The sequence below is a fragment of the Galleria mellonella genome, unplaced genomic scaffold (assembly GCF_026898425.1).
Source record: "Galleria mellonella isolate WM207_F2 unplaced genomic scaffold, CSIRO_AGI_GalMel_v1 utg159, whole genome shotgun sequence".
In the NCBI taxonomy this organism is placed as follows: Eukaryota; Metazoa; Arthropoda; class Insecta; order Lepidoptera; family Pyralidae; genus Galleria; species Galleria mellonella.
This window is the reverse complement of record NW_026442004.1, coordinates 3,471,710-3,499,348: the sequence shown is the minus strand read 5'-3', so window position 1 is coordinate 3,499,348 and position 27,639 is coordinate 3,471,710. Positions and strand designations below refer to the sequence as shown.

General features: G+C 32.4%; 1 protein-coding gene across 4 annotated transcripts in view; it reads right to left on the bottom strand.

Annotated features, from left to right (window-relative positions):
- Positions 1 to 15,497: 15,497 nt before the first annotated feature.
- LOC113518763 (modifier of mdg4) overlaps positions 15,498 to 27,639 on the bottom strand; it is a 362,824-nt gene continuing 350,682 nt past the window's right edge. The window contains exon 5 of one of the 4 annotated variants that reach the window (XM_031912373.2): positions 15,498 to 16,881. In XM_031912373.2, coding sequence (XP_031768233.1) covers positions 16,655 to 16,881 — 227 coding nt within the window. In that variant the 3' untranslated portion in view covers positions 15,498 to 16,654. Of the gene's footprint in view, positions 16,882 to 17,580; positions 18,145 to 22,464; positions 22,689 to 25,391; positions 25,658 to 27,639 lie in introns of those variants that run through there. The other 3 variants (XM_031912916.2, XM_031912664.2, XM_031912034.2) reach the window with 3 other exon arrangements.

Genomic DNA, 27,639 nt, shown 5'->3' with positions numbered 1-27,639 from the left:
CAAACGCTTGTTTTTAATATGTAAATTTTATAATAAAAATGCATTTGAATTATTGAAACAGTATAATTTATTTGTCAATTTAAACTTCGGAAATTTCTTACAGCCAATGTTGGTAATTTTGAGCTTTAAATATATCAATAAATAATCGTCTGTATCGTGGCATGTTCGGTCGCATACCTCGTAGGCGGATGATTATGTTCGTTCTTCAACATTATTATGGTGTCCTTGTACGTGTAAAGAACAGCTGCACATTTGTCATGGCTGTGGGTGGAGCAGCGCCATCGGATTTTTTCATCTTTCTTACAAGTGCCACGGCGATATGTGTAACCATTAAATTTAATCAGTACCCTCCCTCTTTGCGACCTCACATACTCCACTGTAAAAAAGAATATATGAAAACGAAAAAGGGTTTAGATTTTGCTTAATTATGGTTTATGCGAACGACGGACTTTTTGTCCGCAGACAAAATTTTTGGTTGAGTAAACTGTTTGTTTGCAGTATATTGTGTTCTAAGTTGTAATATAATATTATTGGTACTTTATTGTGAGGGGACAAAAAAGTACGCCGAGTACTATCTGTCGTCGGATTTCCGACAAGGTAAAAATAAATTTTATTCACGGACAAAATACACCTCGTATATACAGTATATAATTAGTTCAATTAGAACTAATTGAACTAATTAAATAAAAAATACATCGATTTTTCACAAAATTTTCAATAGTTATAAATTTATTTTCCAAAAATATATAAACATGAATAATAGCATATTTTTAACATTTGGATTTTATAATAAATAATTTTAAAATTTAAGAACAATAATACAATTTCAACTTTGACCCCTCAACCAATACATGGAGTATTGACATATTTATGTATTATTCAGTAATATTATGACGCCTTAGTATTCATTCTCTGTCCTTCATTGTTCTCTAACGGATAATTATATATATATATATATATATATATATATATATATATATATATATATATATATATATATATATATATATATATATATATATATATATATATATATATATATATATATATATATATATATATATATATATATATATATATATAAGTAAAAAATAATAAATACAGTAAATATTAATGAGAAGTTATACAAAAGGCGTCCTTATCGCTAAGCAATCTCTTCCAAACAACTTTTGGGTAGAGGACAAAAAAGACAAAGGGTAGGTAGCGTACCATTACATAATGAAGGTACAGGAAAATAGTACTAAAAAAGAGATGTAATATAATTTAACAGAGGTTTCGAAACTAGTGACAATTTGAGCGCACCGAATAGAGGCAGGCAGTGAGTTGCACATGCAAGCTGCCTGAACAATAAAGGAAAAAGAATGAGCGGGAAATCTGAGGCGGAGGTTATTGATAATATTCGTTCTTCAGTGATATTATGACACCCTGGTAGTTATTCTCAATCCTTCATTGCTCTTCGACCTTGGTGGATGATTATGTTCGTCCTTCAGTGATATTATGACGTCCTGGTATGTGTGAAGAACAGCAACACATTTGTTATGGGAGTGTGTGGAACAACGCCATCGTATCTTTTCGCCCCTTTTCGTATCACAACGATATGTGTAACCATTAAGCCATATTAATGTTCTTCCTCTTTTGGATGTTATATATTCAACTGTAGAAATATAAATTGGATTAAATAATAATAAAAAAAATTAATAATAAAAATTAATAATTTTAAAAAATTTTAATTACTTTTTCTTGTTCTTTGTAAATAAATATTTAGGATAATATTTCAACTAGTAATGTAAAATTTGTTACTGACTAATGTAAATAATAAAATTGGATTAATTGTATGATATCACAGACACAATAATAAACTTCCTATGAGATACCCTTTTAAAAAATACCATCTGGAGGACTATCAATTATCATAATATATGTTTATTTTTTTATAATACACATCTATGGTTATTATACATCTATGGTTTTTTTGAAAATCATGTAGAAATATTTAAAAAATAGTTTTCCACTCTGACTGCGCCCGCATGACAGTAATGTATCGATTTATCCGAATAATTTTTTTTATGTCCTTCTTAATCGCAAACATAACTATTGGTTAATCCCTTATAAGCTAGGAGATAAGAAACATAGAAATTACTCATGACAAAATTAATAAGAATAACTTTAAATTCTTTTGACAGATAATACAGACGTCGGATTGCTAGCAATATACCCAACCAGGTCGACCTCCTCGCGGTTCCCCCTGGAAACTATCATGGTCAATTCCTGATGAATTCATCATGATGGGCTAACTGACCTGTTTTCATTCTCATCTATCACCCTTCACTGGTGCTCCGCCAGCGTATCCCGTTAGCGCAGGCGGGGTTCCCATACCATTTTCACCCATCAAAAAAAAATACAGACGTCGGTATGATGTTACAATTACTACTAAAAATAATAAAAAAAAAACCAACCATTTAAAAAAGGAAATAAATTTTAATATAGTACCCACATATGTACGTACTGTCGAGGTCAAAAATGAAATAACTGACAGCCAAGTAACATAGTGAAATTTTGTTCCACTGTGGACAATCAAGAACTGAAATGTGAATGTAAGGTTCGCTGGAAGTAATCTCTTTTTAGAGATTAATTTGACAATGTACAAACACATTATATAAGATGAACGTATCAACCATTTTTTTTGTGTAAACTAAACTAAACTAAAAAAATAAGAAGTATTAAGAGAGAAGTATGTGGTCAATAAAAAAAAATAAAAATAAAAATAAACAACTAAGGGAGATTGATAGTCCAGAAATAGACAGCAGCAACCCTATTAAAAGTCACCAAAAGCCTAACTGCTGCTAAACGTGACAGCTACTGGCAACACCCCCCCCCCCTCTTATACAGGAGACAGTTAACGACTGATATGATAACAGTGATGATGATAATGAGTTATCCGTCGTCTTTCTATTAGATGAGCTCAATCTCTTGCTTCGTTCAAGAGACAGATAAAATCTCATTACCTATCTTTCTAATTCGCCTTGACGTTTACTACGTGTCATTTATCTTAATCTATTTAGTATATTTATATACATATTTTTATGTAATTTAGTCCTATTTTTATATAAATGATATATTTTATTAATGTAAATGATATATTATATATTTAAAATAATATGTATTTTATTTGGTCACTTTTTTCGTATTTACTGTGTCTGACTTGCGCCATCTACCTTTCTCTCTGTACTTATTTACTATTTATGCCAGGTTCTCTGTAAGAGATTGCTTTTAGCGATAAGGACAGAATGCCTTTTGTATATGTACATTCTGTATAAATACTCTTTGTATATATCTCTTTTGTGAGCAATAAAAGACTTTATTATTATTATTTAAAAAGAGCTCTGATATCAGCACATGATACATTTCGGTAAACTAAAATATGAACACTCTTAATTTTAAGATTTAAATGTAAAAATTATTACAGAATAAATTTTCAGTAGTTTAACATCCATAGCACAGCTCTACCTAGTACGGTACTCGATGACACTGTCTAATATCGTCATAGTCGTAGAATACTGACGGATCTTTATATGTAACCTTTGTCAGATCCAACTACATTTGTTTTTTTTTTTGTTTTATAATAAATATAACAAAATAAAAAAAAAGAAATCAATTAATGATTATGGTCCGTGGTATAAATCGGTGTATTGCCGACGGTTACCAGAGTTCCTCTGCAGCCTTTTGAATTGTGAGATGAGCAGTACCACCTGATCCTAATCTTATTACTGTCCCTCGCCCTCACAGAGTATTTAAAACCTTTGTGCCATATCTGTTTTTTCCCTCTGGTTGATGTAAAAACCACCAATTCTGAAATATATATATTTTCTTTTTGAAATCTATTTTAGGTTTAATTTGGTCTATTCTGTAGCGTGTGGTTCTGACATAGAATGGGCCACCCCTTCCTTCTGTGGATGTCGTAAAAAGAGAATAAGGTAAGGAATGGTCGAGATATGGGCAAGAGGGGAAAGGGATTATTAGTAATGCGAACTACTAGTCCCACTGCTAGCAATATACCCTATCAAGTGGATCTCCACGTGGTCCCCTTTGGAAACCATCGTGCTGAATTCCAAGTGTATTCATCACGGTGGGCTAACTCACCTGCGTTATCATTCTCACTTATCATCCATCACTGGTGCCCCGCCAGTGTGTACCATTAGCGCAGGCGGGATTCCCATCCCATATCATGCATTAAAAAAACTAGGAATGGGCATATTTATTAGAAATTTAGTTCATTTGATCGTGTCGTCTCAGCATAGAATGGATCACCTCTTCCTTTCCCGTTGGTGTCGTGAAATAAGACGAAGGGAACTCAATGGTCAAGAAATGATCAGCAGCGTCCATATTAAAACATCACAAAGCCTAACTGTGGTTGTCAGCCCGCCTGCCAAACGTGACAACTACTGGCCTATTTTTAGCAATGGACAGATAATGGCTGATATGATGATGATGATGATTTAGGTTATGTCTCCAGATATTCGTTTAATGATTTCTTATAACACAGCTTTTATTTGACGATCACGCCATTGGTGTAATTCTATGGCCTTGTTATTATTAACATATTTAAAACAACATAATGTAGCCAAATATAACATTTATTTATTGTTTTATTTGTTATTAATAACATTAAAAATTAAACATTTAATTATATAATTTGTTTAGATTGCTTTTTAGTTAGCTATTATTGTTCTCTGTAGTTTTTCAACCTCTAATTTTAATTAGAGGTGTATAAATAATAAAATTAGACAATATATATAATATACCTATATATATATATTATAATTATGCTCCAAACAAAATCGACTTAAATTGTGACAAAACCAGTTGTTTTAATATCAAACTACTGAATCGATTTCGATAAAATTTTAATGGGATCAATCTGTAAGTATATCCTTTCAGAAATAAAATTAATTTCCCAAATCAGTTTAGAACTGATGAAGTTTACAAAGAAATAACAAACATATAAAAAAAAATACAACCGAATCAGGAACTTTCTAGTTTTTACTAACAAATATTAATTTGCCGTGTGGTCCCGGCATAGAATGGGTCACTTCTTCCATTCCCGTGGGTGTCGTGACAATAAGACGGAACGTAATAGTCAAGGAATGGGCAGCAGCGTTCCTTTTAAATATCACCAAAATCTAACTGTGGTTACCGCGGGGAAAGGGATTATTAGTAATAGGGTCTGACGGCCCCATTACTAGTAATATACCCTATCAGATCGACCACCACGCGGTGCCCCCTGGAAACCGTCGTGGCTAATTCTTGTTGAATTCGTCACGATGGGCTGACTGACTTACTTCATCCTCACCTATCATCAGTCACTGTTGCCCCGCCAGTGTATACCGATAGCGCAGGCGGGGTTATCATTACATTATCACCAATTAAACAAACTGTGGTTGCCACGCACTGTGCCAAGCATGGCCACTATTGGCAAACCCCCCTGATATAGTGAGACCTATGTTCAGCAGTGGACAGTTAACGGCTGACATAATAATCAGCGTCACATTTATTCACAATTCAATCAGAGTCACATTTATTATTAGTTACACGGTTTAAAAAGGATGTTTTCTTTTAACGGTACCCTGTATAAGCCAAAACAATGCATATTATTGAAGACATAAGACTCATAATATAATTATTTATATCGGATTTTGTCACTTACTGTAAATTTTTCATAAATTATTTATAAGATCTCCTTTGAAGTTCAAAATTAATCAGGCAATTTCGAATTTTTTTGAAATTTAATTTCATTTCATTTCAATAAAATGAATCTATACTAATATTACAAAGAGAAAAGATTATTGCTAGTGTATACTAATAACGCAGGCGGGGTTACCATTCCATTATCATCCATAATAAAATCATCCCGCGGCTAAAACCTAATAAAGTAAGGGGGAAAGGGATTTTTAGTAATAGAGACTGAGAATCTCATTGCTAGCAATATACCCAACCAGGTTGACCTCCTTGCGGTTCTCCCTGGAAACTATCAAGGTTAATTCCTGATGAATTCATCATGATGGGCTAACTGACCTGTTTTCATTCTCATCTATTACCCTTCACTGGTGCTCCGCCAACGTATTTTGTAAGCGCAGGCGGGGTTACCATACCATTTTCACTCATTAAAAAAAATGTGAATAAAGCCGATATAAATAATTACAAAAGAATATGACTTACGACAGTAGCTTAAAAATAATTTATACAACTGATGTGTCATCGGATCAAAATCAAATGATAACGTAATCACCAAAAAATCATTCAACATAATCCTTATCACAGACTGGCCCATGCGAATGGTCTATAAAAAGTACAACTTGGCCGTCGAGAGTACGAAGATGCGCCTTGCAACCTTTAGAATGGTGCGAGGAACAGTACCAGCGTACTAGTTGCTTCCCTTCGTACCAAGATCTCATGGAGTGCCTATAGCCGTTGTACATTACTTGTTTTCTCCCTCGAGCCGACATACAATACACAGGCCCTGTAAGGAAATAACAAAAATTAATCTGCAACAACCCATTAAGGTCCCACTGGTGGGCACGGGTAGTATCCATAAAAAAAAACTATTTTATTTATTTCATAACACTTATGGTTTTGTGATATAAGTAAAATAAAAGATGTGGGAGGAGGGGTCAATAGCTCTTTTTAAGCCCCGAACGTAAAAAGAGGAGTCTAATAAGTTATAGTTCGAGTCTAATAGTCTATCTGGGTGTCTGTGTATCTGTGCGGTGAGAAATCGGAATCCATGGAACACTTGATATGCAACTGCGGTTCGTTGGCAAGTATGCGTATAATTTTACTGGGAACGGCTTATCCAGAGCAAGGGGACTACAGATATCTTAAACACATAGGATCTATGAAATGATGGTATAAGGCAGGCGGAAGCATAAAAAATCCCGATGGGTCGACGTGCAACAGCTTAGCTGACCCCATATACGAATATTAAATCTGTGTGTTTATCTGTAACGTCATAGGTCCCAAATGGTTGGACCGATTATGATATAATGTTTCAATTTCTACCACTTTGTCTAAGTGGTTTAGTATAGCATTCTATTTGTGTCTTTTTTATTTAACTTATAATGTTGTATTTCGTTAGTCAACCCTTCTGATATTCTGAAATTGAAAAGTGATGACACGTTTATACTGTGCCGCCACGATCGTTAAGATATTTTTTTAAGTTTTAATAACTTATAGATAATTGTTAAAAGAATCAAACAACAAATATTTACTTTTAAGGCAATATTATTTCAAATGTATTACATAAATAAAGAAAAAAATATCACAACAAAAAAATAATCCTTAGTTTAGTTGCCTAAAAGAGTACAAAATTTAAACAAAGTTATGTGAAAAAAAAAAACATAAGTCCATTAAATCTGTTTATATTCCAAATTTCACACAAATTTATTGAGCTAAAGTAATTTTAGTAAAAAAAATTCCAAACAGCGACAGCATACGTAGTCATTCACCATATTATCAAATAATTTAAAAGGTAGGAAGGAAAACGAAAGATAGAGTGAGAAATAGCGTAATTAGAGAGAAGTGTAAACTGAAAGATGACGTAGTGATGTAGTGACAAAGATCGAAAAGGGAATGTTGCGTTGTAACAACTTTGTACAAACAACATTGTAACAACTCTATATTATGTCATTTATGCATTATAATAAATATATAATTATGTCATTCAAGTGTAGTTAAATAAAAATACTGATATTTTTACCAAAAATATAATTTATAATTATACAAAGCAAAATAATGAGATAGGTTGTGAGATTAGAGAAATTTCGAGATAAATTTACAGAAAATATCGTCCGTCCATGCAACCCGTTTCTTTTTATCTTATGTATCTAAATTGTGGAAGACGGGAAGTCTTCAGTCTTCCCTTTACAATATAAAGGAATTTCAAAAAACGTACATACAAACATTTCAAAGACCGGCAACGCACAAGCAACTCCTCCCTTGTTGCAGGTGTTAATAGGCGACGGTAGCCGCTTTCCATCAGGTGCCTCCCCAACAATAAATAAAAAAAGAAAACCATTCAAAATCGGCTTTAACGTTGCTAACCTCATATCTCCTAAGACAACCAATTGCATATATTTTTTATCCACCTGTGTCTTATGAGTTATTCAAAGATATATTTTCACGTTCATGATTATGTTCAACTTTAGCAGACGTGATGACGTCATTGACTGTATATATAACAGCTTTACAACCCCTCGTACAATGGGTCAAACACCGCCATCTTTTCTTTGTGATATCCGCACCGATGACATGGGTCAGGTGAACTGTATACAAATAGCCGTGCATTTTAATGATGCGATTGCCCCTGCTGTTGTACAAGTATTGAAGCGTACCTGAAACTAAATACAACATTAGATATTTTGGTTTTCGTATAACGCACTTTGATAATGAACCAACTTCATCAAAGGTAATTCCTATGGCTTGGTTAATCCAGCAAATACGTCTCCGAGATATGAAAGTAATGGCAATATAGTAACCAGAGTGAAACTTTGTATAAAAGTCGATTGCTTGGATACCTCTGTCCCATTCGTGTTTCAACCGTAAAGCAGTTGTGTTTGCGTGGCTGTGTTTTGGTTTGAAGGGTGGTATATGGCGTGAATTTACACGGTACAGAGGAATAACACCTGAGTCCTCAAGAATGGCAAAGCATGGGGGGTATCATGGGCGAAATAGTATACTCTGTTATGTCCATGGTACTGCTCATGTCTATAGGCGACTATATACAATAAATATAAACCTACTTGTAATAGGAAATAGGCAGACAGTCGTTAAAATTAATACATATCGTAATTGAACGTGAACATTACAAAATATATTGTAACATATACAATGCACGGGGTTGCGTGCGTCATTCCTGAGGATTAAGGTGTAATGCTTCCATGCTGAGTAATTTTGCTGAGACTTTTATGCAACTTAGAATGTTGAACAAGCTAAAGGCCTACCTGTTAGAAAGTAGTAATCGTCGCCTATAGAGATGAACGACATCATAGATATCACAGAGACTATACTGTATCGTCCATGATACTCTTCATGCGTTGCCATTCCTGAGGACAAAGATGTTATGCCACTGCATCCTGTAATTTATTTTGCTATATCCTACCGTTTAAACCGAAACACAGCTATGCAAACACAACTGCTTCACTTTTTCTTCTTCTTTGATATACGACATTTTAAAATTGGAACACAAGCATGTAAGCACAACTAGTTACTAGTTAAGAGAACGAAAACAAAAAAAAAAATATCTGATTTGTATTTATATTCTGTACTAATATACTACAGCTGGCATTAGTTACAATTATATATTGAATCTATTTCAGCATTAATAACACAGATATATTCACTTACTACTACGTACAATTGTTTCATAATCTATAGCCTGTTTAACATCTGGCGATCTATGTCTACCAAAAATATAGTTGGATAGGGATTCTGTATAATATATAAGCTAGCTGTTCCCATAACTGGATCTGTTTTATATACGATTACAAAGTATTCCAAATTTAAAGGATAAAGCGCCCAAATACTTTACACTTACATTTAAACCATTTTCCCGTGAGAACGACATATGTATTTTGTGCATTAAAAGATGCCGTATTAGTTAACTAGTATTAAGTTGCACATATTTTCATCAAAATCTTTGAAGTAGTTTTCGTATGATGTGTCTAAACAGAGAGAAGAATTTTAAAAGTGCTTTAATATCTATGCGATAACTATTGGAAGTGTGAATTGAAACGTACGCATTTGTTTCTAACTTCATATCTATCATACATGTTATTATTTTGACATTGACAGTTATTGTATTTTAAAGAGCATCAAAAATCTATTTAATTTGATCTATTTTACAAATTACGAAAAAAATTTCGAACTTTGTGCCAACAAAACAACATTTGCGGGAAGCTTTGCTTATGTTGTTCAATTCAAAATGAAATGCAACACAAGCTGATGAATTTCTTTCTAAAGTTTATCCTGTGGTTTTCACACTTTAGAAGTGGTGATTTTGATACAAAATATAAGAAACGTCCAGACAAAAAATGGAAATTGGGTTCCACATGAATTGAAGCCAACAGACGTCGAGCGCCGCTATTTCACTTGCGAACAGCTCCTTCAAAGACAAAAAAGGAAGGGATTTTTGCATCGTATTGTCACTGGCGATGAAAAGTGAATCCATTACGATAACCCAAAGCAAAAAACAGCATATGTGAATGTGATGCTACCAGGAAGATGGAAAAAAGTCATACTTTTGATGGCCAATACTTTGATTGATGTATCAATTAATTTTGTTATTGAAATAAAGGCTTATGTTTGATCGAAAATGCGCACGTTTCAATTCACACTTCCTATACAATACCTTTGCAGAGTTTATAAACTATTCTTTGTATAGAATAGAATAGAATAAAATAGAATGGAACAGGGAAATCTACATATAGTTTTAGAGTTCTTCTTGTTCTCTCTATATTCTTAGCAGAGAATTTGTACTGATAGTACGACTTCATTTTTCTCTTACTTTTCTTCTTTAGACACTTCCATAAAGAAAAATAAGTATATACTGCTACCTTCACTTGATCTATCACTATCATGTTGTTTGTATCATATATAGATTTTTTTCTATGTTAATGATTATGATCCATTCTAGTGGCGGTAATGATACCATCCACTGTATGTATTGAAGCTTTACAACCTCTTTTGTAATGGGTCAAGCACCTCCACCTTTTCTTCGTTAAATTACCACCAATACTTCTCATATAGTGTCCGGTGTATAGGTAACCGTGTAATTTAATAACTAAATTTCCTTGTCTATTGTATGAAATTTCAGGTACACCTGTAATGGAATGTAAAATATGAGAAACACTGTGATAAAAAAAAAAAACGATTGTTTTGACTTCTATTAGTCTTTTTAAGACTCTCTCTCTCTCTTTTATTTAAATTATTTTAAATATGTTCCAAAAAGTGGAAATTAGGCTTATAAATGAAAAAATGTTAACTAACCATAATGAACTAATACTTTATTAAAAGATTCTCAAATCAATACAAGTAAGATGTTATATCATGTTCAAACATTGATACATACTTTTATAAGCGGAACAATAATCAGTTAGTACTATTAATGTACTAAAAATTTTTAAATCACAATACAGAAAATGAAATGAAGAAGGATGGAGAAAATTAGCTAGAGAGATCGAATTAGTAATGAGGAGGTTCTGCTTAGGGTTAAGGAAAAGAGACAAATTATAAGAACTATTAAGGTCAGAATGGAAAAAATGTTAGGACACTTGATACGACACGACAAACTTATGAACATTATAATAGAAGGTAAGACAGAAGGAAGGACGGGAAGGGGAAGACCAAGGCATAGTTACATCAGGCAGATCAAGGAAAAAGTTCGTGACGTGTCGTATCAAGAGGTAAAGAGACTCGCGGAAAATCGTAGTAAGTGGCAAGAGCTCCACCGACAAGAGCGCAGCTGTTTAATAGGATAGATAGAATACTGAAAAAACATTAGCACAAAAATGGCCTTAGATTAAAGATAGCGTATATATATAGATAGACTATAGAAATACTTTTCTAAACCAAATCTACATTTTTGTTCATGTATGCGTAAATCGGGATACCAGTATATACAGTTAATACTAAACAAGTAGGAGAAATTTATATTGTAAGGTTAAATTGAAAAAATAAAAAAGATACAAAATTCTTACGAAAGACTGCCGTAGTCAGTAGTAAAGAAAGCTGTTTTATTGACAGAAAAAAAATCATTATATTTTTATATTTTATGCCTTACATTATTTTAAATTTGCATTTATTTTTTTAATAGTATATTATAAATAATCTAATGTATTTTTTTAAGTGGAATGTTTTAATATATTTTACAAAATATAAGAATGTGTGTTTTGTCTTTATATACATATTATAAAGCATTGGAATTGTACAGAATTTATCGGTTTACAAACGGCATCATCGTTACTGGAATGACCGCCATATTGGCGGCTGCAAAATGGCGGTTTTACTAAAAAAATATCACAAGATTCTATAGTGATTATGATGAAAAATATATCATATTATCTTAACTAATAACATATTAATATCTAAATATATATCACTTTTTGTGCATTACTGTGCATTTTTTTAATAGCAATATCATGCGTGATAGTAAGTAACCTAAAATGAGTATTTAAATTCTTGAAATTGTGAGCAATTTTTCAGAAAAGTGTGAGACGTCTACACCGTTTCACCATATTTAAACATATACGTTAAATTCAGGACATATAATCATGCTCGTGGTTGTGTACGGTACTACCGGATGTCATTACATTATTTACTGTGTACACATCAGATTTGCAACCTTTTGAGAAATGAGTAAGACACCGCCATCGTTTCATCACTCGACCCTTTTTCAACGTTTTGCTGAAATGCAGTGAATACAAGTAGCCGTGTAACTTGAAAAGTCGTTCTCCAATCTCGTTGAACACAAATCCAAACTGACCTGTGAATAAAATTGTAAATTTATTTATATTATAAGGATTCTTTATGGCTTTCACTGTTCTATAGTGTAAAAAAAATATTCGCATCGTATAGTTTTATATTATATACATTTTTTTTTTTAATCAAAATAATTAACATCTTTTTAAATAAAATGTTCAACTAGTATAGTTAAATGTTCAAATTTTGAAAAATTACAAATGAATATTTTGAGCATTACATACCTACTTATTGGACAACTGGATGTATCTTGTTTTTATGGTAGACTCAAAAGTATTCAGCGCATTTCGGTTTGTTTTTTTTTTCAGAAAATTGTTCACTTTCTCTATTAGAACGTTTTTTTTTTGTTTAAAAGAATGTTAAATATTTTAATTTTACCGGTAGTAAAGAGTTTTAAAGGATTACCCATTAAAACAAATTGATAATTCCCAGGATACCTCATGCAAAATCGTGACGTAATTATATAATTATATAGTAACATATAGTGAAGGAATATTAAGAAGGAAAATACAAATCATCATTTATTTGTTTTATAATAATTTCTCTTTTATTACTAAACATTAAATTTAATTCAATTAATGAAATAGTTCCTTTCAATTAATGATATATAACAGAAAGTAAAATAATCAAATGCACTTCTAAATAATTATTTAATAACCCACAACTACACCCACAACTGTATATATTTATTTACATTTACATACACAACTAGTTTTTACTTGCGACTTCGTCCGCGTGAGCGAGCTATGTCTGTTTACTGACTGGAATAAAAAATAGCCATCCCTCCATCCATCCCATATAATATGTGTAAACTAAATTTCATACTGATTTGTTAAGGCGTTATATGGCAACAAACAAACTCATTTTTACATTTATAAGATTAATAAGGATTGTTAAGATCCATTAGTATTCCTATTGGATTGGCAAATGGTTGTGTAGACCACCAATTTTTACAATTTTCTCATCCAATGTGAATAAAAGTGCATAACAACGCAGTGCGTTGTGCGTGAAACAGTAACATTTCCTCTTTATTACTTCTCCAACAACCTTCTTGACCTTCAAAGAGTATCTGTACTCGAATAATAGAATTAAGGGATTGCCTCTTATTAGATAGATAGATAGATAGATAATTTATTTACATTACTTACAGCACACAAATTACCATAAAAAAATACACATAATGCACAGTAAAAGAGATACAAGAATGAAAATAAAAAAGCACAAATAAAAAAAAAAAAAACAAAAAACAAAATATATAGACTAACAATCTCCTTTCTTTCTCTTCCTTCATGCGTGTGCCATAGTAACACAAAATGGCCATATGATATGATATATTATTGATATGATATATTATTGATATGATACAATGGATTTGATCTGTAAATATGAGAATAATTGTGCCGACACCGGAATGATTGACTTTTTTTATGCAACTTAGAAAGGCAAACAAGCTGACGGCCCACCTGATGGAAAGCGGTAACCGTCGCCTATAGACATGAGAAGTACCATGGACATAACAGAGTATACTGTTTCGCCCATGATACTCCCCATGTGTTGCCATTCCTGAGGACTCAAGTGTTATTCCTCTGTATTCTGTAAATGCACTGCTTTATCCCACCCTTTAAATTAATTAATTATTAATTGTTTGATTAATTTAAACATGATATTTTTTAATGGGATGAAAATGGAATGAAAACCCCGTTATCAGTATACATTGACAGGATAGTATGATAACAAATGAGGATGAAGTCGGGACTTATGATCCATCGTGACTTCACTAAAAATTAACCATGATATATTAGCACCATAGGGAGCACCACGTGGAGGTTGACTTGAAGTAATCCCGCCCCAGTGAAAGATGATAAATGAAGGTGAGGATGAAAGCAGGTCACTTAGCCTAATATAATGAATACACCAGAAATTCAACACAATGGTTTCCAGGGGAGATCACGTGGAGGTCGGCCTGATAGTGTATTATCCCTTACTGGTGCTCTGCCAGCGTATACTGTTAACTAACTCTTTCCCTTCAAGTTCCTCTTCCAGTCTAGAGGAATTAATTCTTCAATGTTTCTTGGCTTCTTCTATCTTTGAGGTATATTTCATTCATTTTTGTTTGAGCATTACGTATTTACAGCTTCATTTGTTCGCATCTTCTTTCTTCTTCGGAAAGATACCTGCAAGGTGGATATAGAATTACCACTGAAACAAACATTAACATTATTACTTTATCAAAAAACTGAAATGCAGCTACTATTTCAAATTTCTGAAATCTGTATACTTATTTACCTGTAGCTATTATACCTATTTACTTGGTTTAGTATCAATTACAAATATGCAAGCAAGTAAATAAACTCACTTTTACATGTATAATATTATATTATAAAAGAAGTAAGGACTCGTAGTTTCTATTCGTATATGACTCAATATATCATGTCGCGGGGATAAATATTAAAAATCAGTTTTAAATAAAATTTCTCATACATTTTTTTTTGTAAAAGAAGTAAAGATTCGTAATTTTAATACATATTTTATATATATAATATTCTATTATAGTTCTCACAAACGGCTTAACCGACTTTGATCAAATTTTATGTATACTCGGTAGATTTAAGAATAGGGTGTTATCTAGTTTTTTATAACCCTAAGCGATAAGGGTGGCCCACCTCAAAGAAAATTCCCTAGAAATCATTTATATGGCAAACCAACGTTTGTCGGTTCAGCTAGTATTAATATATAATAATTTAATATCTATTTGCAACTGATTTATTTCATATTAACTTGTTTATTTATTTATTTAAATAACTTTATTGACTAAAATAAAAAAAAGTTCAAAAAGCGGACTTAATGTTAGCAGCATTCTCTACCAGTCAACCTTTGGCATCATGAACGCGGAACAGTCGAGTTTCTTACCTGCTCTTATTATCTGGATTAGCATTCCGAATGGATAGTAAAATTATAAAAAAAAATTACTCTTCACAAATGTTTAAAAAGTTTATTTGAATAAGAATTATTTAATTATTTCTTTCACAATAGCCACTACAATATCAGTGTTTAGAACTTATATTTCTAAGTGCTGGATGATTATGTAAATTGTTTAAAAGTACTGTGTAATTTTCTACAGTGTACAATTTAGGTCCGCAGCCGTTGCTATTATGAATATAAGATCTCCATAAAGCTCTAGTACCTTTGGTGTTATTCCTTTATTTTCTCATGTAAAAACAATATCCATTGAAGCTAATTAACTTTTTATCTGTTTTAAATTGTTAAAATTCCCTGAAGGAAGAATTTTTTTGTTTACACAAATACAAATTGAAATTCTGTAATCACCTTTTAAAAGTCACTTAATTGTTGGAAAGAAGTTACCGTCCAGCGATGAAGGAGTCTTATTTATTATAAGAGAACGCCTATATTCAAATATTGCAATAAATACGTGTATATAACACATAAATGTTTATTATAAATTTAAAAATCCCCCGACACACTCAAATCTATAATTAAAAATAATTCGTTAGGTCCTAGATACCAGTCATCAGTCCATTTTCTTCATCAATCTAGCTAGGGCATTGAGCAGACAAAAATATAATTTTTGAATTTTTTATTTTCGTTTCGTTACTTAATATTCCTCATTCCCTTTTAATACAGTGTAAGTACATTATTTTACTAGTCGAGCCCTTTCATTGGATATCCATATTTAGGAAGTTGTAAAAAAAAAGTTATTCGCCATTTTGAGATGGCAGCCATCTTGGATTTGAAATTTGTTATAATGTATAGTATTCTACAAGTCAAGCCCTTTTATTTGATACCTATATTGCAAGAGTTGTGAAAAAAATTGTAATACGACATTTTTGGCGTCGGCCATCTTGGACCGATATCCATCAAACATAGCTAAAAACACTCCCGACTAATTCTCCTTTCAAACAAAAATCAAAATAAAAAAAGACAAACACACACACACGCACACGCACACAGAGACATATCAAACTTATAACACCCCGTCGTTTTTGCGTCGGGGGTTAATTAGTTTCTGAAATTTCATTTTATTTATTACAAAACTCTTATTTGCCTCTGACTATATTGTCAGAGGTTACAGTTGTGACTATATTTATTTATTATAATATAATTTCTAATAAGGAATACAATGATTATGACCATTCTTCACATACATAAGTTGATCATCTATGGTGAGTGCAATTGCCCTGCATCCTCTATTGTGGTGAGTGGAACACCTCCATCTGTACTGCGTTGAACCACACTTTCCATATGGCTGATACTTTCTTTTGGAAAATCTATACCCTCCAACTGATAAGAGCAAATTTCCTTTCTGACTTCGAATAAAGTGGCACGGAGTTCCTGAAACATAATTCGTTGAATGAGAACCTTATTCTGATAGGTTTGAAATCTTGACAACTACTAACTAATGCCCACTGGTGGTAGTGGGAGTTTTTGTGTAATAGTCGTCTGTATGGGTACCACTGTCCCACTCGTGTTTTTTTTTTTCAATGGATAATAGTAGAGTAGTAACCCCGCCTGTGGTAACGGTATACGCTGGCGGAACACTAGTGAAGGATGATAAGTAAGGATGAAAGAGCAAGTCAGTTAGCCCATTGTAATGAATACACTTGGAATTCAGCACGATGGTATCCAGGGGGGACCACGTGGAGGTTGACCTGATAGGGTATATTGCTAGCAATGGGACTGATAGTCCGCACCACTAACAATCCCACTCGTGTTGTGCGTAGCTATGTTTCGCTTTAGAAGGTGGAATACGGCAGTGAAATGACAGGATACCGAGGCACAATTCCTTAGTCATCAGGAATAAAATGCCTGCATTGATATTCCTGAAAAATACACTGTGACGTCTATGGTATAGTATTACCATGGGCGTCACAGTATATCCTGCGATATCCATAATCCACGATTTTCCATAAAATAAGCTGTACACTTGTTTGTAATTTCATGTTACATAGAAAAGACAAACACTATCATGGGACCGCGTTTGCATAAGGAGAGTCGCAGTTAGATATTTATGTATAGAAAAAAGAAGAACAATAAGAACATAAAGTTAGTTTAATAGTCAAATATATTCCTTTACAAAGAGTTATATGCCAAAAACCTAGATAATAAACTTAAAGATATTTTTATTAACTAATTTGTTTTTAGGAAATCATACAGCTTGATTTTTTCAATACGGAATCAAATTACATTAGGTTATTACATTACACAATCGGTTTTTTATATATGTAAAATAATAATTATACAGTTATAAATTTTGTTAATACACTTTTCTAGCTTAATTAGTAATAAAAAAAAATATACATAAAGCATAATAACATTAACTTAAAATAGTTAATTTAGTATAGCATTAAAATATTTGTTATTTAAGTAAAATTTAAAAATAGCATGTGACAACCCTGCTTTAATGTGAATGCGCTCTATACATGAATGCAATCTCATCATTAATCGTATACAACAGTGCCTTGCATGCTTTTCTGTGGTGCATCGAACATCGCCATCTCACTTTGTTCGAGTACTTTTTGTGCTGCGAATACCGATATCCACCGACGACCAATATCGGATAACCTTTCGAAGACATGACAGTCGTATATTTGATTACTAAAAAAAAACAAAATACATATTATTAGTTAGCATTAAAAATATAAATAAAAACTAACTAAAAGATTGTAATTTCGGTGAATTATATTAGGATTTGTTTTGTATAACCCGCCAAGTTTAGTAGGTCTCACATACTGAGAACCTAACATTAATAGACTAGTACATCTATACTGGTGGGTTATATAAAGCAAATCCTATTAGGATTCGTGTACAGTGGGCTTTTCTAATCTCAGGTGGGGTAATTATATGTTTGGAAACGGCGATTCCCTTTATTAATGGGTAAAAATATTAAATGACACACATATTGTTTGTTGTTCTGCTAGATTCACGATGTTTAGGATTTAGTCGAATTGATGGATGGAGGTTGGTTGAGAACAGTAGAAACTCATTATCATCTTCCTACCATTATTTATTTTTTATTTATTCTTTATTGTACACAAAAAATTACAACATATAATATATATAAAATAAAGATGTACAACAACAGGCGAGCTTAACTCTGTAAGAGTTCTCTTCCAGCAAACCCTGAGTGGAAAGGAGCATTAATTACTAGCGGGCAGTATGCGTACAATAATAGAAGGAAACATTATAGATGTGTCTATTAAAAAATAATAAATTTATTTATTTATTTAACTTGATTAGGGAAACATACAATACATAAAACACATAAATAATAAATATAGCAATAACTAATAACAAATGAAGTTTCCACAATAAACTTACACATTATAACGAGAGCCGATGATTAATACGAAAAAAGTACTTGATATTACAAAAAAAGAAATATAACAGTAAAAATTGTAAAATGATTTATATAACAATTAAATGAAAAACTATTTATGGTAAAATAAATGCCTAATTTTAATTTATCACAATTTCTTAATTTCTTATAATATTTAAGGCGCACATTAATTATATAAGGCATGTAGATCAATAAGCAAGGCAAGCAAGAATGTATTGAGCGAAGCTCGCCTTGCTATAATTCAGGAAGTACTGATACCAACACTCATGTATGGAAGCGATTCGTGGGTATGGCAGAAGAAGCATAAAAGTAAGAAAAATGCCGTAGAGATGAGAGCTCTGAAAAGTATATGTAGTATAATATTAAAAGATAGAGTAAGAAACAGTGTGATTAGCGAGAAGTGTGGACTGAAAGACGATGCAGTGATAAAGATCGAAAAGGGAATGTTGCGTTGGTTTTGCCATTTAGAGAGAATGGATGAAAGAATTACGAAAGAGATTTATCGAGAAAGAATGAATGGAGATGCCGGTAGAGGCCGCCCTAGACGGACGTAAATCGACTAAATAGGTGATGTGCTGAAGAAGGGCCAAATTAAAAGTACCCGTAACCGACGAGCGTGTATGAAAAGATTGATGAATGTGGAAGAAGCGAAACAAATTTGTTTGGATCGAAGCATTTGGTGTTCCATTGTTACTGCCTAACGGGAGACAGGCGTGACAGACATATATATCAGTTAGCATGAAATGGATTTTGTATTTATTATAGAGGTGATATCGCAATCGTTAGCATCTTTTAAAAGGTGTGTTTAATCAACATTTTCACCAAACAAACATGAGTCAAAAAACGACAAAACCTTTTGAGCCTCCCATATTTAAGGGAGAGTAAAGCTATGCTAAGTTAGTATAGGGCACTTCCATGCACTACTACCACTGCTTGTTCTTTGGGCACGTAGAGCAGCGGCGTCTTGCGGGAGTGAACACCAGCGGAGCAGTCTCTGCTTCCGCTGAGGACAGACAGGTCATAAGTCCGCTCAAAATGGCTTGCCGTCATCAAGTTGCAGCTTCTGAGCTTCGGCGTGTCTGGGAACCGACGATAATGAGGGCGCCATCAAACGGCGTTTGTCAAAAGGCAAATCGATGGGCATCTAGGTTTAGCATAAATGTTCTTTGATTCAGGTTCACGGGGTAAAGGATAATTAGATCCATCCAAAACTCACCAGGCGGAAATGAGGAGAAATATTTTTTATTATTATTTATCAGATTCCGTAGTATAGGCAGATTCTTAATTTTCAGGACGGCTAACGATTACGATTTCACCTATATAACCACATTATACCATGGTTAACGGTAACCACAATCTCTTATCGTTCGTACGAATTTCTTAAATGTTTTATGTAGTAAAATAGACGTGCATTCATTTTTTTATCACATTTCAGTTGCCTAGTGACTATGATTGGGTTCACTGTATACTATTCTATCATTCACAGTATACACTTTAGCGGTGCATCTATACTTCATGCGACTTGAACACGTCCACCTCTGTTTAGTTACTGGTTGACGGGCTCTTTTGTCCTTCATTAATGTAAACGTATATCCGTTGAGGTACACCATCCTGTTGCCTCGGCTTGACATGATGAACTGAGCTGTACAATAAATAAATATATTTATTACATTATAATTTAATTATTATTAGCAATTAAATGAAAAATTGTAAGCGTGATGTTACACTGATGGGGGAGGCTTCCCCTAACTCTTTCCGGTTCACATGTTTGTTAACTAAAATGTACAAAAACTTGGGAAAAAGCTTGAAATAATAATATATATTTAAATATTTTTTATTAAGTTTATTTGTATCTTTTGTTTTTTTTATTAATTTATTTATTAATTTATTTATTAAATTATTTATTATTTTTTTTATTAAATTATTGCATAATTACAATAAATATTGTTGCATATTTTAACATCAAAACTTGTCTCATGTTTTATTAATTTGATAAAAATTATTTATTTTAATTGTTTTATTCCTTTTTAAAATGAAGTATAATAAAATCTGTTTCCCATAAAAATGACTAACAATTATAATGTTAGATAATTTAATTATTTAAAAAAGTAGGAATGAATTAGGGATAAAAATAATATATAACAATAATAATTGTTTAATTCAAACAACAAGGTATAAAAACATTAATAACTTATTGGAGAAAATTTAATCTTTGATAAGTAATTAGCTACAGTGATTGTTTAATGATTATGTTTGTTCTTAACCGTAACAATTACATCATCAACAGTATAAACAACCGCTCTGCAGCCCTTGCAAAAGTGGGTTGAACATACCCATCTTTTCTTCGCTGGGTACACAGAAGTACCAAATACCTTCTTGTTGTAAAATGTGTATCCACCTAGAGTGAGCTGGGTATTCCCTCGTTGTGATTTCACGAAAATGGCTGTAGGCAATCATTTTAAATATATAAATATATATTATTCATATATTTTTAATTTATATATGCGCAGCAGCGTCGCTCTTTAAACATCACCAAAGTTACCTGCAATAACCAATCCGCCTTTCAAGCGTGACCATTACTAACAACCCCAATCCCCTTCATCCGCATAGCAGTAGACATATAATGGCTGATATGATGATATATAAAAATAGCCATTTCCTGTGGCTTTGCCTGTGCGGATCTTATCATTCTTATAAATCCGAAAGTTTGCAATGATGGACAGATGGATGGATAGATATCTGTGAGTCTTTCACGTAAAAACTATTGAACAGATTTGAATGAAATTTGGTACACAAGTAGGTTATACTTTAACTTAGAATACAGGATACTTTATGCCGACGATTCACGCAGACAAAGCCGTGAGATACAGCTAGTCAGTATATAAAGTGTTATTATGTATCACCTACCCTGTAGCTTTTGTATAAACCATGTATGAATAGATTTATCCATACATACATCCACACAAATAATGGTAGCATCCGCATAGTAAGATGAAATTGATTAATTTTATTTTTGTATTTTATGAATGTTTTATTAGAAACTAATTTCAGTGGAAATGATTTTTTGGTCAATTCAGAAACTCTAAATCATAAAGTTCTTTCTAAAATTTACTATTTTAAGAGATATTTAGTTTTTACTTGGTCCACCAAAACTTGTTATTGTAGTTACTTTTATATCATACTCGTGGTTTCCTATACAAAAAATTCGGTTAAGGACCATTTTTTTTAACAAAAATAAAACATACTTTTCACATATTATACTTTTATTTTAATAGGCTAATACAATTGGCGTTGAATTATTACAAATTAAATAGAATTAGTACAAAGCAAAATTCAGCAATAAAAATCACGTATATTTATTTTTATCAAAACTAAATAACATGGCCGTAGCTAGGGAGAGGGGGCATTGAGGGGCAAAAAAAACTAAAAAGCCCAATACTTTAAAATGAAAGGACCCAAGAAAATTAGACAGACTCGCTTTTTTGAAGTCACTTAATTACGGCTTCTGCCCTATCAAAAAGTTCTTTTGCCCTACTTTAAACATGGGTCTAACTACGGCCCTGCTAAAGAAGACAAAGACAAAAAAAAAATCATTAAAAATTATGTTCATCAAAGAAACATGTAAAACAATATGCTTTTCTGCATTCAAAACAGTAGGATTTAACATTTTTAATTTTTTTCTTCACTTCCGAGCTATGGAGTGTTTTCTTTAGTTTTCCGTAGCAACCCACACAAGCTCTTTCTTTTGAACCTTGTGTTTCATATGTGTGATTCGCCTTCGTCGTGACTGTTCTTGAATTGACTGCAAAATTTAATTATTACACGATTTAAATAATGTTCTTAACATTTTTTAAATTATACATAGCCCATATCAAAACCAAATCAATCTTATATTTTATATTAAAAAACTGGGTTAATATTTTTGTCGCATCATAAATCATCTTGATAATATCATAGGTATAGTTTTAATTGGGTAGTGAAATAGTAGTGGAAAGAAATATATGAGTGTATTTAAAATTAAATATTTGTTTATTTAATTCACTTATTTATTTACGATACAAGAAAAAAGTAAAGAAAGGAAATGGTAAAAATTATTATAATAAACTAAACGAGACCTGGGGGCTTATTACAAATCTTCTGACTACAAACTAGACTCGCCTGTTTTTTTATAATTTTAATACTAATTTGTAGGACAGTTCTATTTAATATTTCAATTGTCAGACTGAATAAATAAACTCATAATAAACACCCCTGAACAAATGTAACATGAAAAAAAGTGATAGATAAACTACTCACTTCCATTCATGCATGCAAATAAAAAAAATAGGTCAGTTTATTTTGTAAATACATTACAAGTACTGTATCATGCGAAATTATTCTTGCTTTATACTACTCTTCAACTAAAGTTAAATTAAACCATCAATCAGTAATTACAACATTCACAATGATCATGCAAAAACTGTTAAAACTAATTCTATATAATGGGGATGCTTAGCTTTACCGCATTCCTTGTCTGTCATTACTATTTCATTATGTTTGTCTTTGTCACACCTTACTTAAGTAGTACATTCACAATTTTTTTCTTTAATTATTCACATTCCACTGTTGATCACAGGTCTCATAAATTATAAAAGAATCATTAAATGCTCATTTATTGATTCTTTTTTACATGTATCGTTGAAGATATTAATTGAGCAATTATGAGCCGCCTCGCCGTGTGGTCCCATCTTTTCCCGCGGATGTCAGGATGTATGTAATTGTATAAGGGAACTTAATAATCAAGGGATAGGCAGCAGCATCCCTCTTTAAACATCACCAAAGCCTAACTGTGGTTACAATTCCGCCTGTAAAGGGCGGAAGATTTATAAAATATGACTATTTAGAATTGTTTACAATTAAGATTCCTTGAGAAAAAATTTTTCCTTAATTATTTAAGATATTTCATTATTTCTCCTTTTAATTGTACTCTTCTGGATCACTTTTTTTCATATCTTAATTTAAAAGCAATACAGACTCTTAACAGTATTTGTCTCTTTTTTCGTTTTTTTTCTACATCCGTCATCAAATTATCCATTGATGAAGATAGGGCTTACCCTTGTGAGGTTTCGCCAGTAGTTGTCATGCTTGACAGGCGAATTAGCAATCACAGTTAAGACTTCGGTGATATATTAAGACGCTGCTGCCCATCCCTCGACCATTAACAACACACAAGAAAGAAAGAAATGTCTCACACTACGCCGAGAACACACGGCAATATTTTTACTTACTTTGCCTAAAAATTAACTCAAACTTTGTAAAATACTAAAACAATGAATATCAATTGAAAAATTATATAAATTAAATGAAAGAAAAAAAAAACAAATTCTTTACAAATATTTTTTTAATGTTTCCACTGGTATTATGAAATAAACTTCCATATTAATAATAGATATTAAATATATTAGGCCTATGTTCAGCAGTGGATAGTTAAAGGGTGATTTAATAATAATTAATAGGTAGCGATGGTTATCTATCAATCATTACAGTATTTAATATTAATCACACACTTAATAATAATTAGAAAATAATACTAACTCTTTATAACTTACAGTTTTGTGTACCTTACATAGTTAGCAAGCAAAGTTGATGCACATCTTTTTTTTATACAACTTAGAATGGCAAACAAGCTGACGGCCCACCTGATGGAAAGTGGTAACTGTCGCCTGTAGACATGAGCAGTACCATGGACATAACAGAGTATACTGTTTCGCCCATGATACCCCCCATGTGTTGCTATTCCTGAGGACTCAGATGTTATTCCTCTGTACCCTGTAAATTCACGCCATATCCCACCCTTCAAACCGAAACACGGTAGAAACACGAATGGGACAGAGGTACCCAAGCAATTAACTTTTGTACAAAGTCTCCCTCTGGTATCTATCGATCGATTACCAACCATACTAAAACCCTTAATACGGTTTTTTTAATGGATGACAATGGAATGATAATCCTGCCTGCGTTAACGAAATACGCTGGCAGTGACGGATGACAGGTGAGATGAAAAGCCACGTCTTTTAGACTATCGTGATTAATGCACCAGGAATTCAGCACGATGGTTGGATGTTGACAGTTGACTTGACAGGGTGTATTGCTGGCAATGTCAATAGCAAATTCCCACACCTCCGTAACACGGTTGGCTACATATAAGTTGTTCGACACACATTATTTAAGATATAAGGTGTTACTTAGTGGAACATATATAATGGCATTTTATTCTATATATATGTATGTATGTTCATCCATCTTAAAATGTATCAAAATATTTATTTAAAATTGCTTTTGTTGACCAATATACCACCATTTACTTTCTCTATTTAACGTAACTGCTCACTGGTAGAAAATGACATCAGGATTTAAATCCACTCTGTTTTAATGTGAGCAAAAGTATAAATAAATAAATGGCATATATGTCAAATGCAGTATGGGGGTTTCAAAAATCTTAACGTGTTCATCAACTTTGAATGCTAATCTACCTTGACGTTTACATTGTTATGAGTTTTAATACTCTTCCCCGGACTGCACCGTGCACGACGGGCGTATGGTTATGTTTATTGTGGCAGAATACTATTACGTCATCAATAGTATGGATACTAGCTTGGCACCGTGGACGATGGCCGTACGTGGAGCAAACCCATCTTACTTTATTGTTCTTGCTCACGTAACTTCTTCTGAAGAACTTGTAGCCATCGATCAAAATCGTGTGGTGTCCCTTCCCGTCGTCGGTGAGTATAGCTGGAATAAGTTAGAGAAGTTAGTATTGTAATTGCGCAATAAAATTTCTCTTTATACAAATTGGAATGACAATCAAGCCATTCTAAATGTAACAAAAAGAGCATGCTTATTTTATGACATTTAGAATGGCAAACAAGCTGATGGTCTGCTTGATGAAATACCGCTGACTAAAGATAGAAACGGTATCTTGATTAATATTGTAAGATGCAAAATTTCTTTTTAATTGTTAAGGGCTTTAACCTTCTTCAGGTATATCAGCACTATCGTACCCTGAAGTGATTTCCTAGATATCTAAATATAGAGAAACGTATCCAAATCTCCTATTCATTAAAAGAGAAGAATTAATGGGCACCAATATTTAACAGAAGTGTTAAAAAAAAAATAGATTTGGCTCAGCTAATATAAATTGAATAAGACCAATATTTAATTTCTTTAGATGAAATTGGCGTATGAATTCTTCTCTTTTCATGAAGTCAGTTCAAAACTTGCGTCAAATTTAGGTAAAAATATTGTGTGAATATGGTGTTTGCATACCAAATCTAGAATAAGTAAGCATAGTAGTATAAGTCCAAAAGCATTTATTGTATTAACGATTGTTTAATTTAATAACAATGACCCTCCAACAACAACAAGTCTTATTCTCCCAGAAGAATGATAGACATGATTCTCACAACGCAACACCACGTGCAAGACTGGCAAATATTGGACTCTTATTTGGTAAAGAATTAAGCTGTGATAGAATTTGTAATGAAATACAGCATGCAATCAAACTGTTTGAGGACGGATGTAGAGACGAGAGGACGATACTAAGGATATGGCCTTTGTACAATGTATTCTCCAAATAATGCCTCCCTCTAATGAGTAAATGAAATTAAAATTATAACAATAGATTTTATACAAATAACAACAATGTCAACTATAAGAGTATATTTTCTTATTTCTAACGCGATTTAGTTAATTTTGTACTGCTATTGTCAGATTATGTACAATAAAGGTTTCTGTAGTGGGTTATAGAATATTTGTTCTAGATACAGGATCATTTTCTTGTCTCAGCTGTTGATCACTTCAGTATAATGCTTCTGTTTACTCCACTAGGAATTACATTTAGTCCTGAGGTTATTCTTCTACGTGCATATGTAAATAATTTGCTCTTTTTTATTTATCTTCATGCCTTTTAGGTGAAAATTGACAAGAACTTCATTCAACCGTGATATGATCCTCTATCTTGTGTAGATCAGTAAGATAAACCAGAAAGGTGACAGACGCATAGCTGAGATGGGAATATTAAGATGAATGTACAGTGTGATAAGGATAGACAATATTAACGATCAAAATCAAAGAAAATTTGAAAAAAAAAAAATGACAGTAACAGAGAACTTAAAAAGTAATCTTTTATTTTGGTGTGAACATTTTATGGAACAGAAATGACAATATTATTTTAAGGAAAAAAGAGAGATCATAAGGCACTAGAATTGATATGAGATATAGACACGAGGATATACGCCATGTGGTCTGACATAAAATGCGTCATCCCGTCCTTTCCCGTGGGTGTTATAAGATCACCTCTTAAATACGAAAGAAACTTAATGGTAGAAAGGTAGACACCCTTAAAATATCACCAAAGCCTCACTGCGGGTGCCAAATCGCCTGTCAAACATGGCGACTACTGACAAAACTCCTCTTATGGGGAAGGCCAATATTCAGTAGAGGTCAGTACGATTGATATAATAATAAAGACCATAAACCATGGTGGTTGACGATAGATCGCTTCATCAACATGATTTCATTTCTTCTCATGATTATGTTCATTGTTTATAGCTATTATTTTATTATCAACAATATGAATGCATGCTCGACAGTACTTGTTCTGCGTACAACACCATCTCTTTCTGTATTTGTGGTTGCCGGGCTTTAAATAAAATGTGTATTCACCGATCTTTATATTAGTTTTGCCCTTCTTAGTCTTTATTAATGTAACTGTA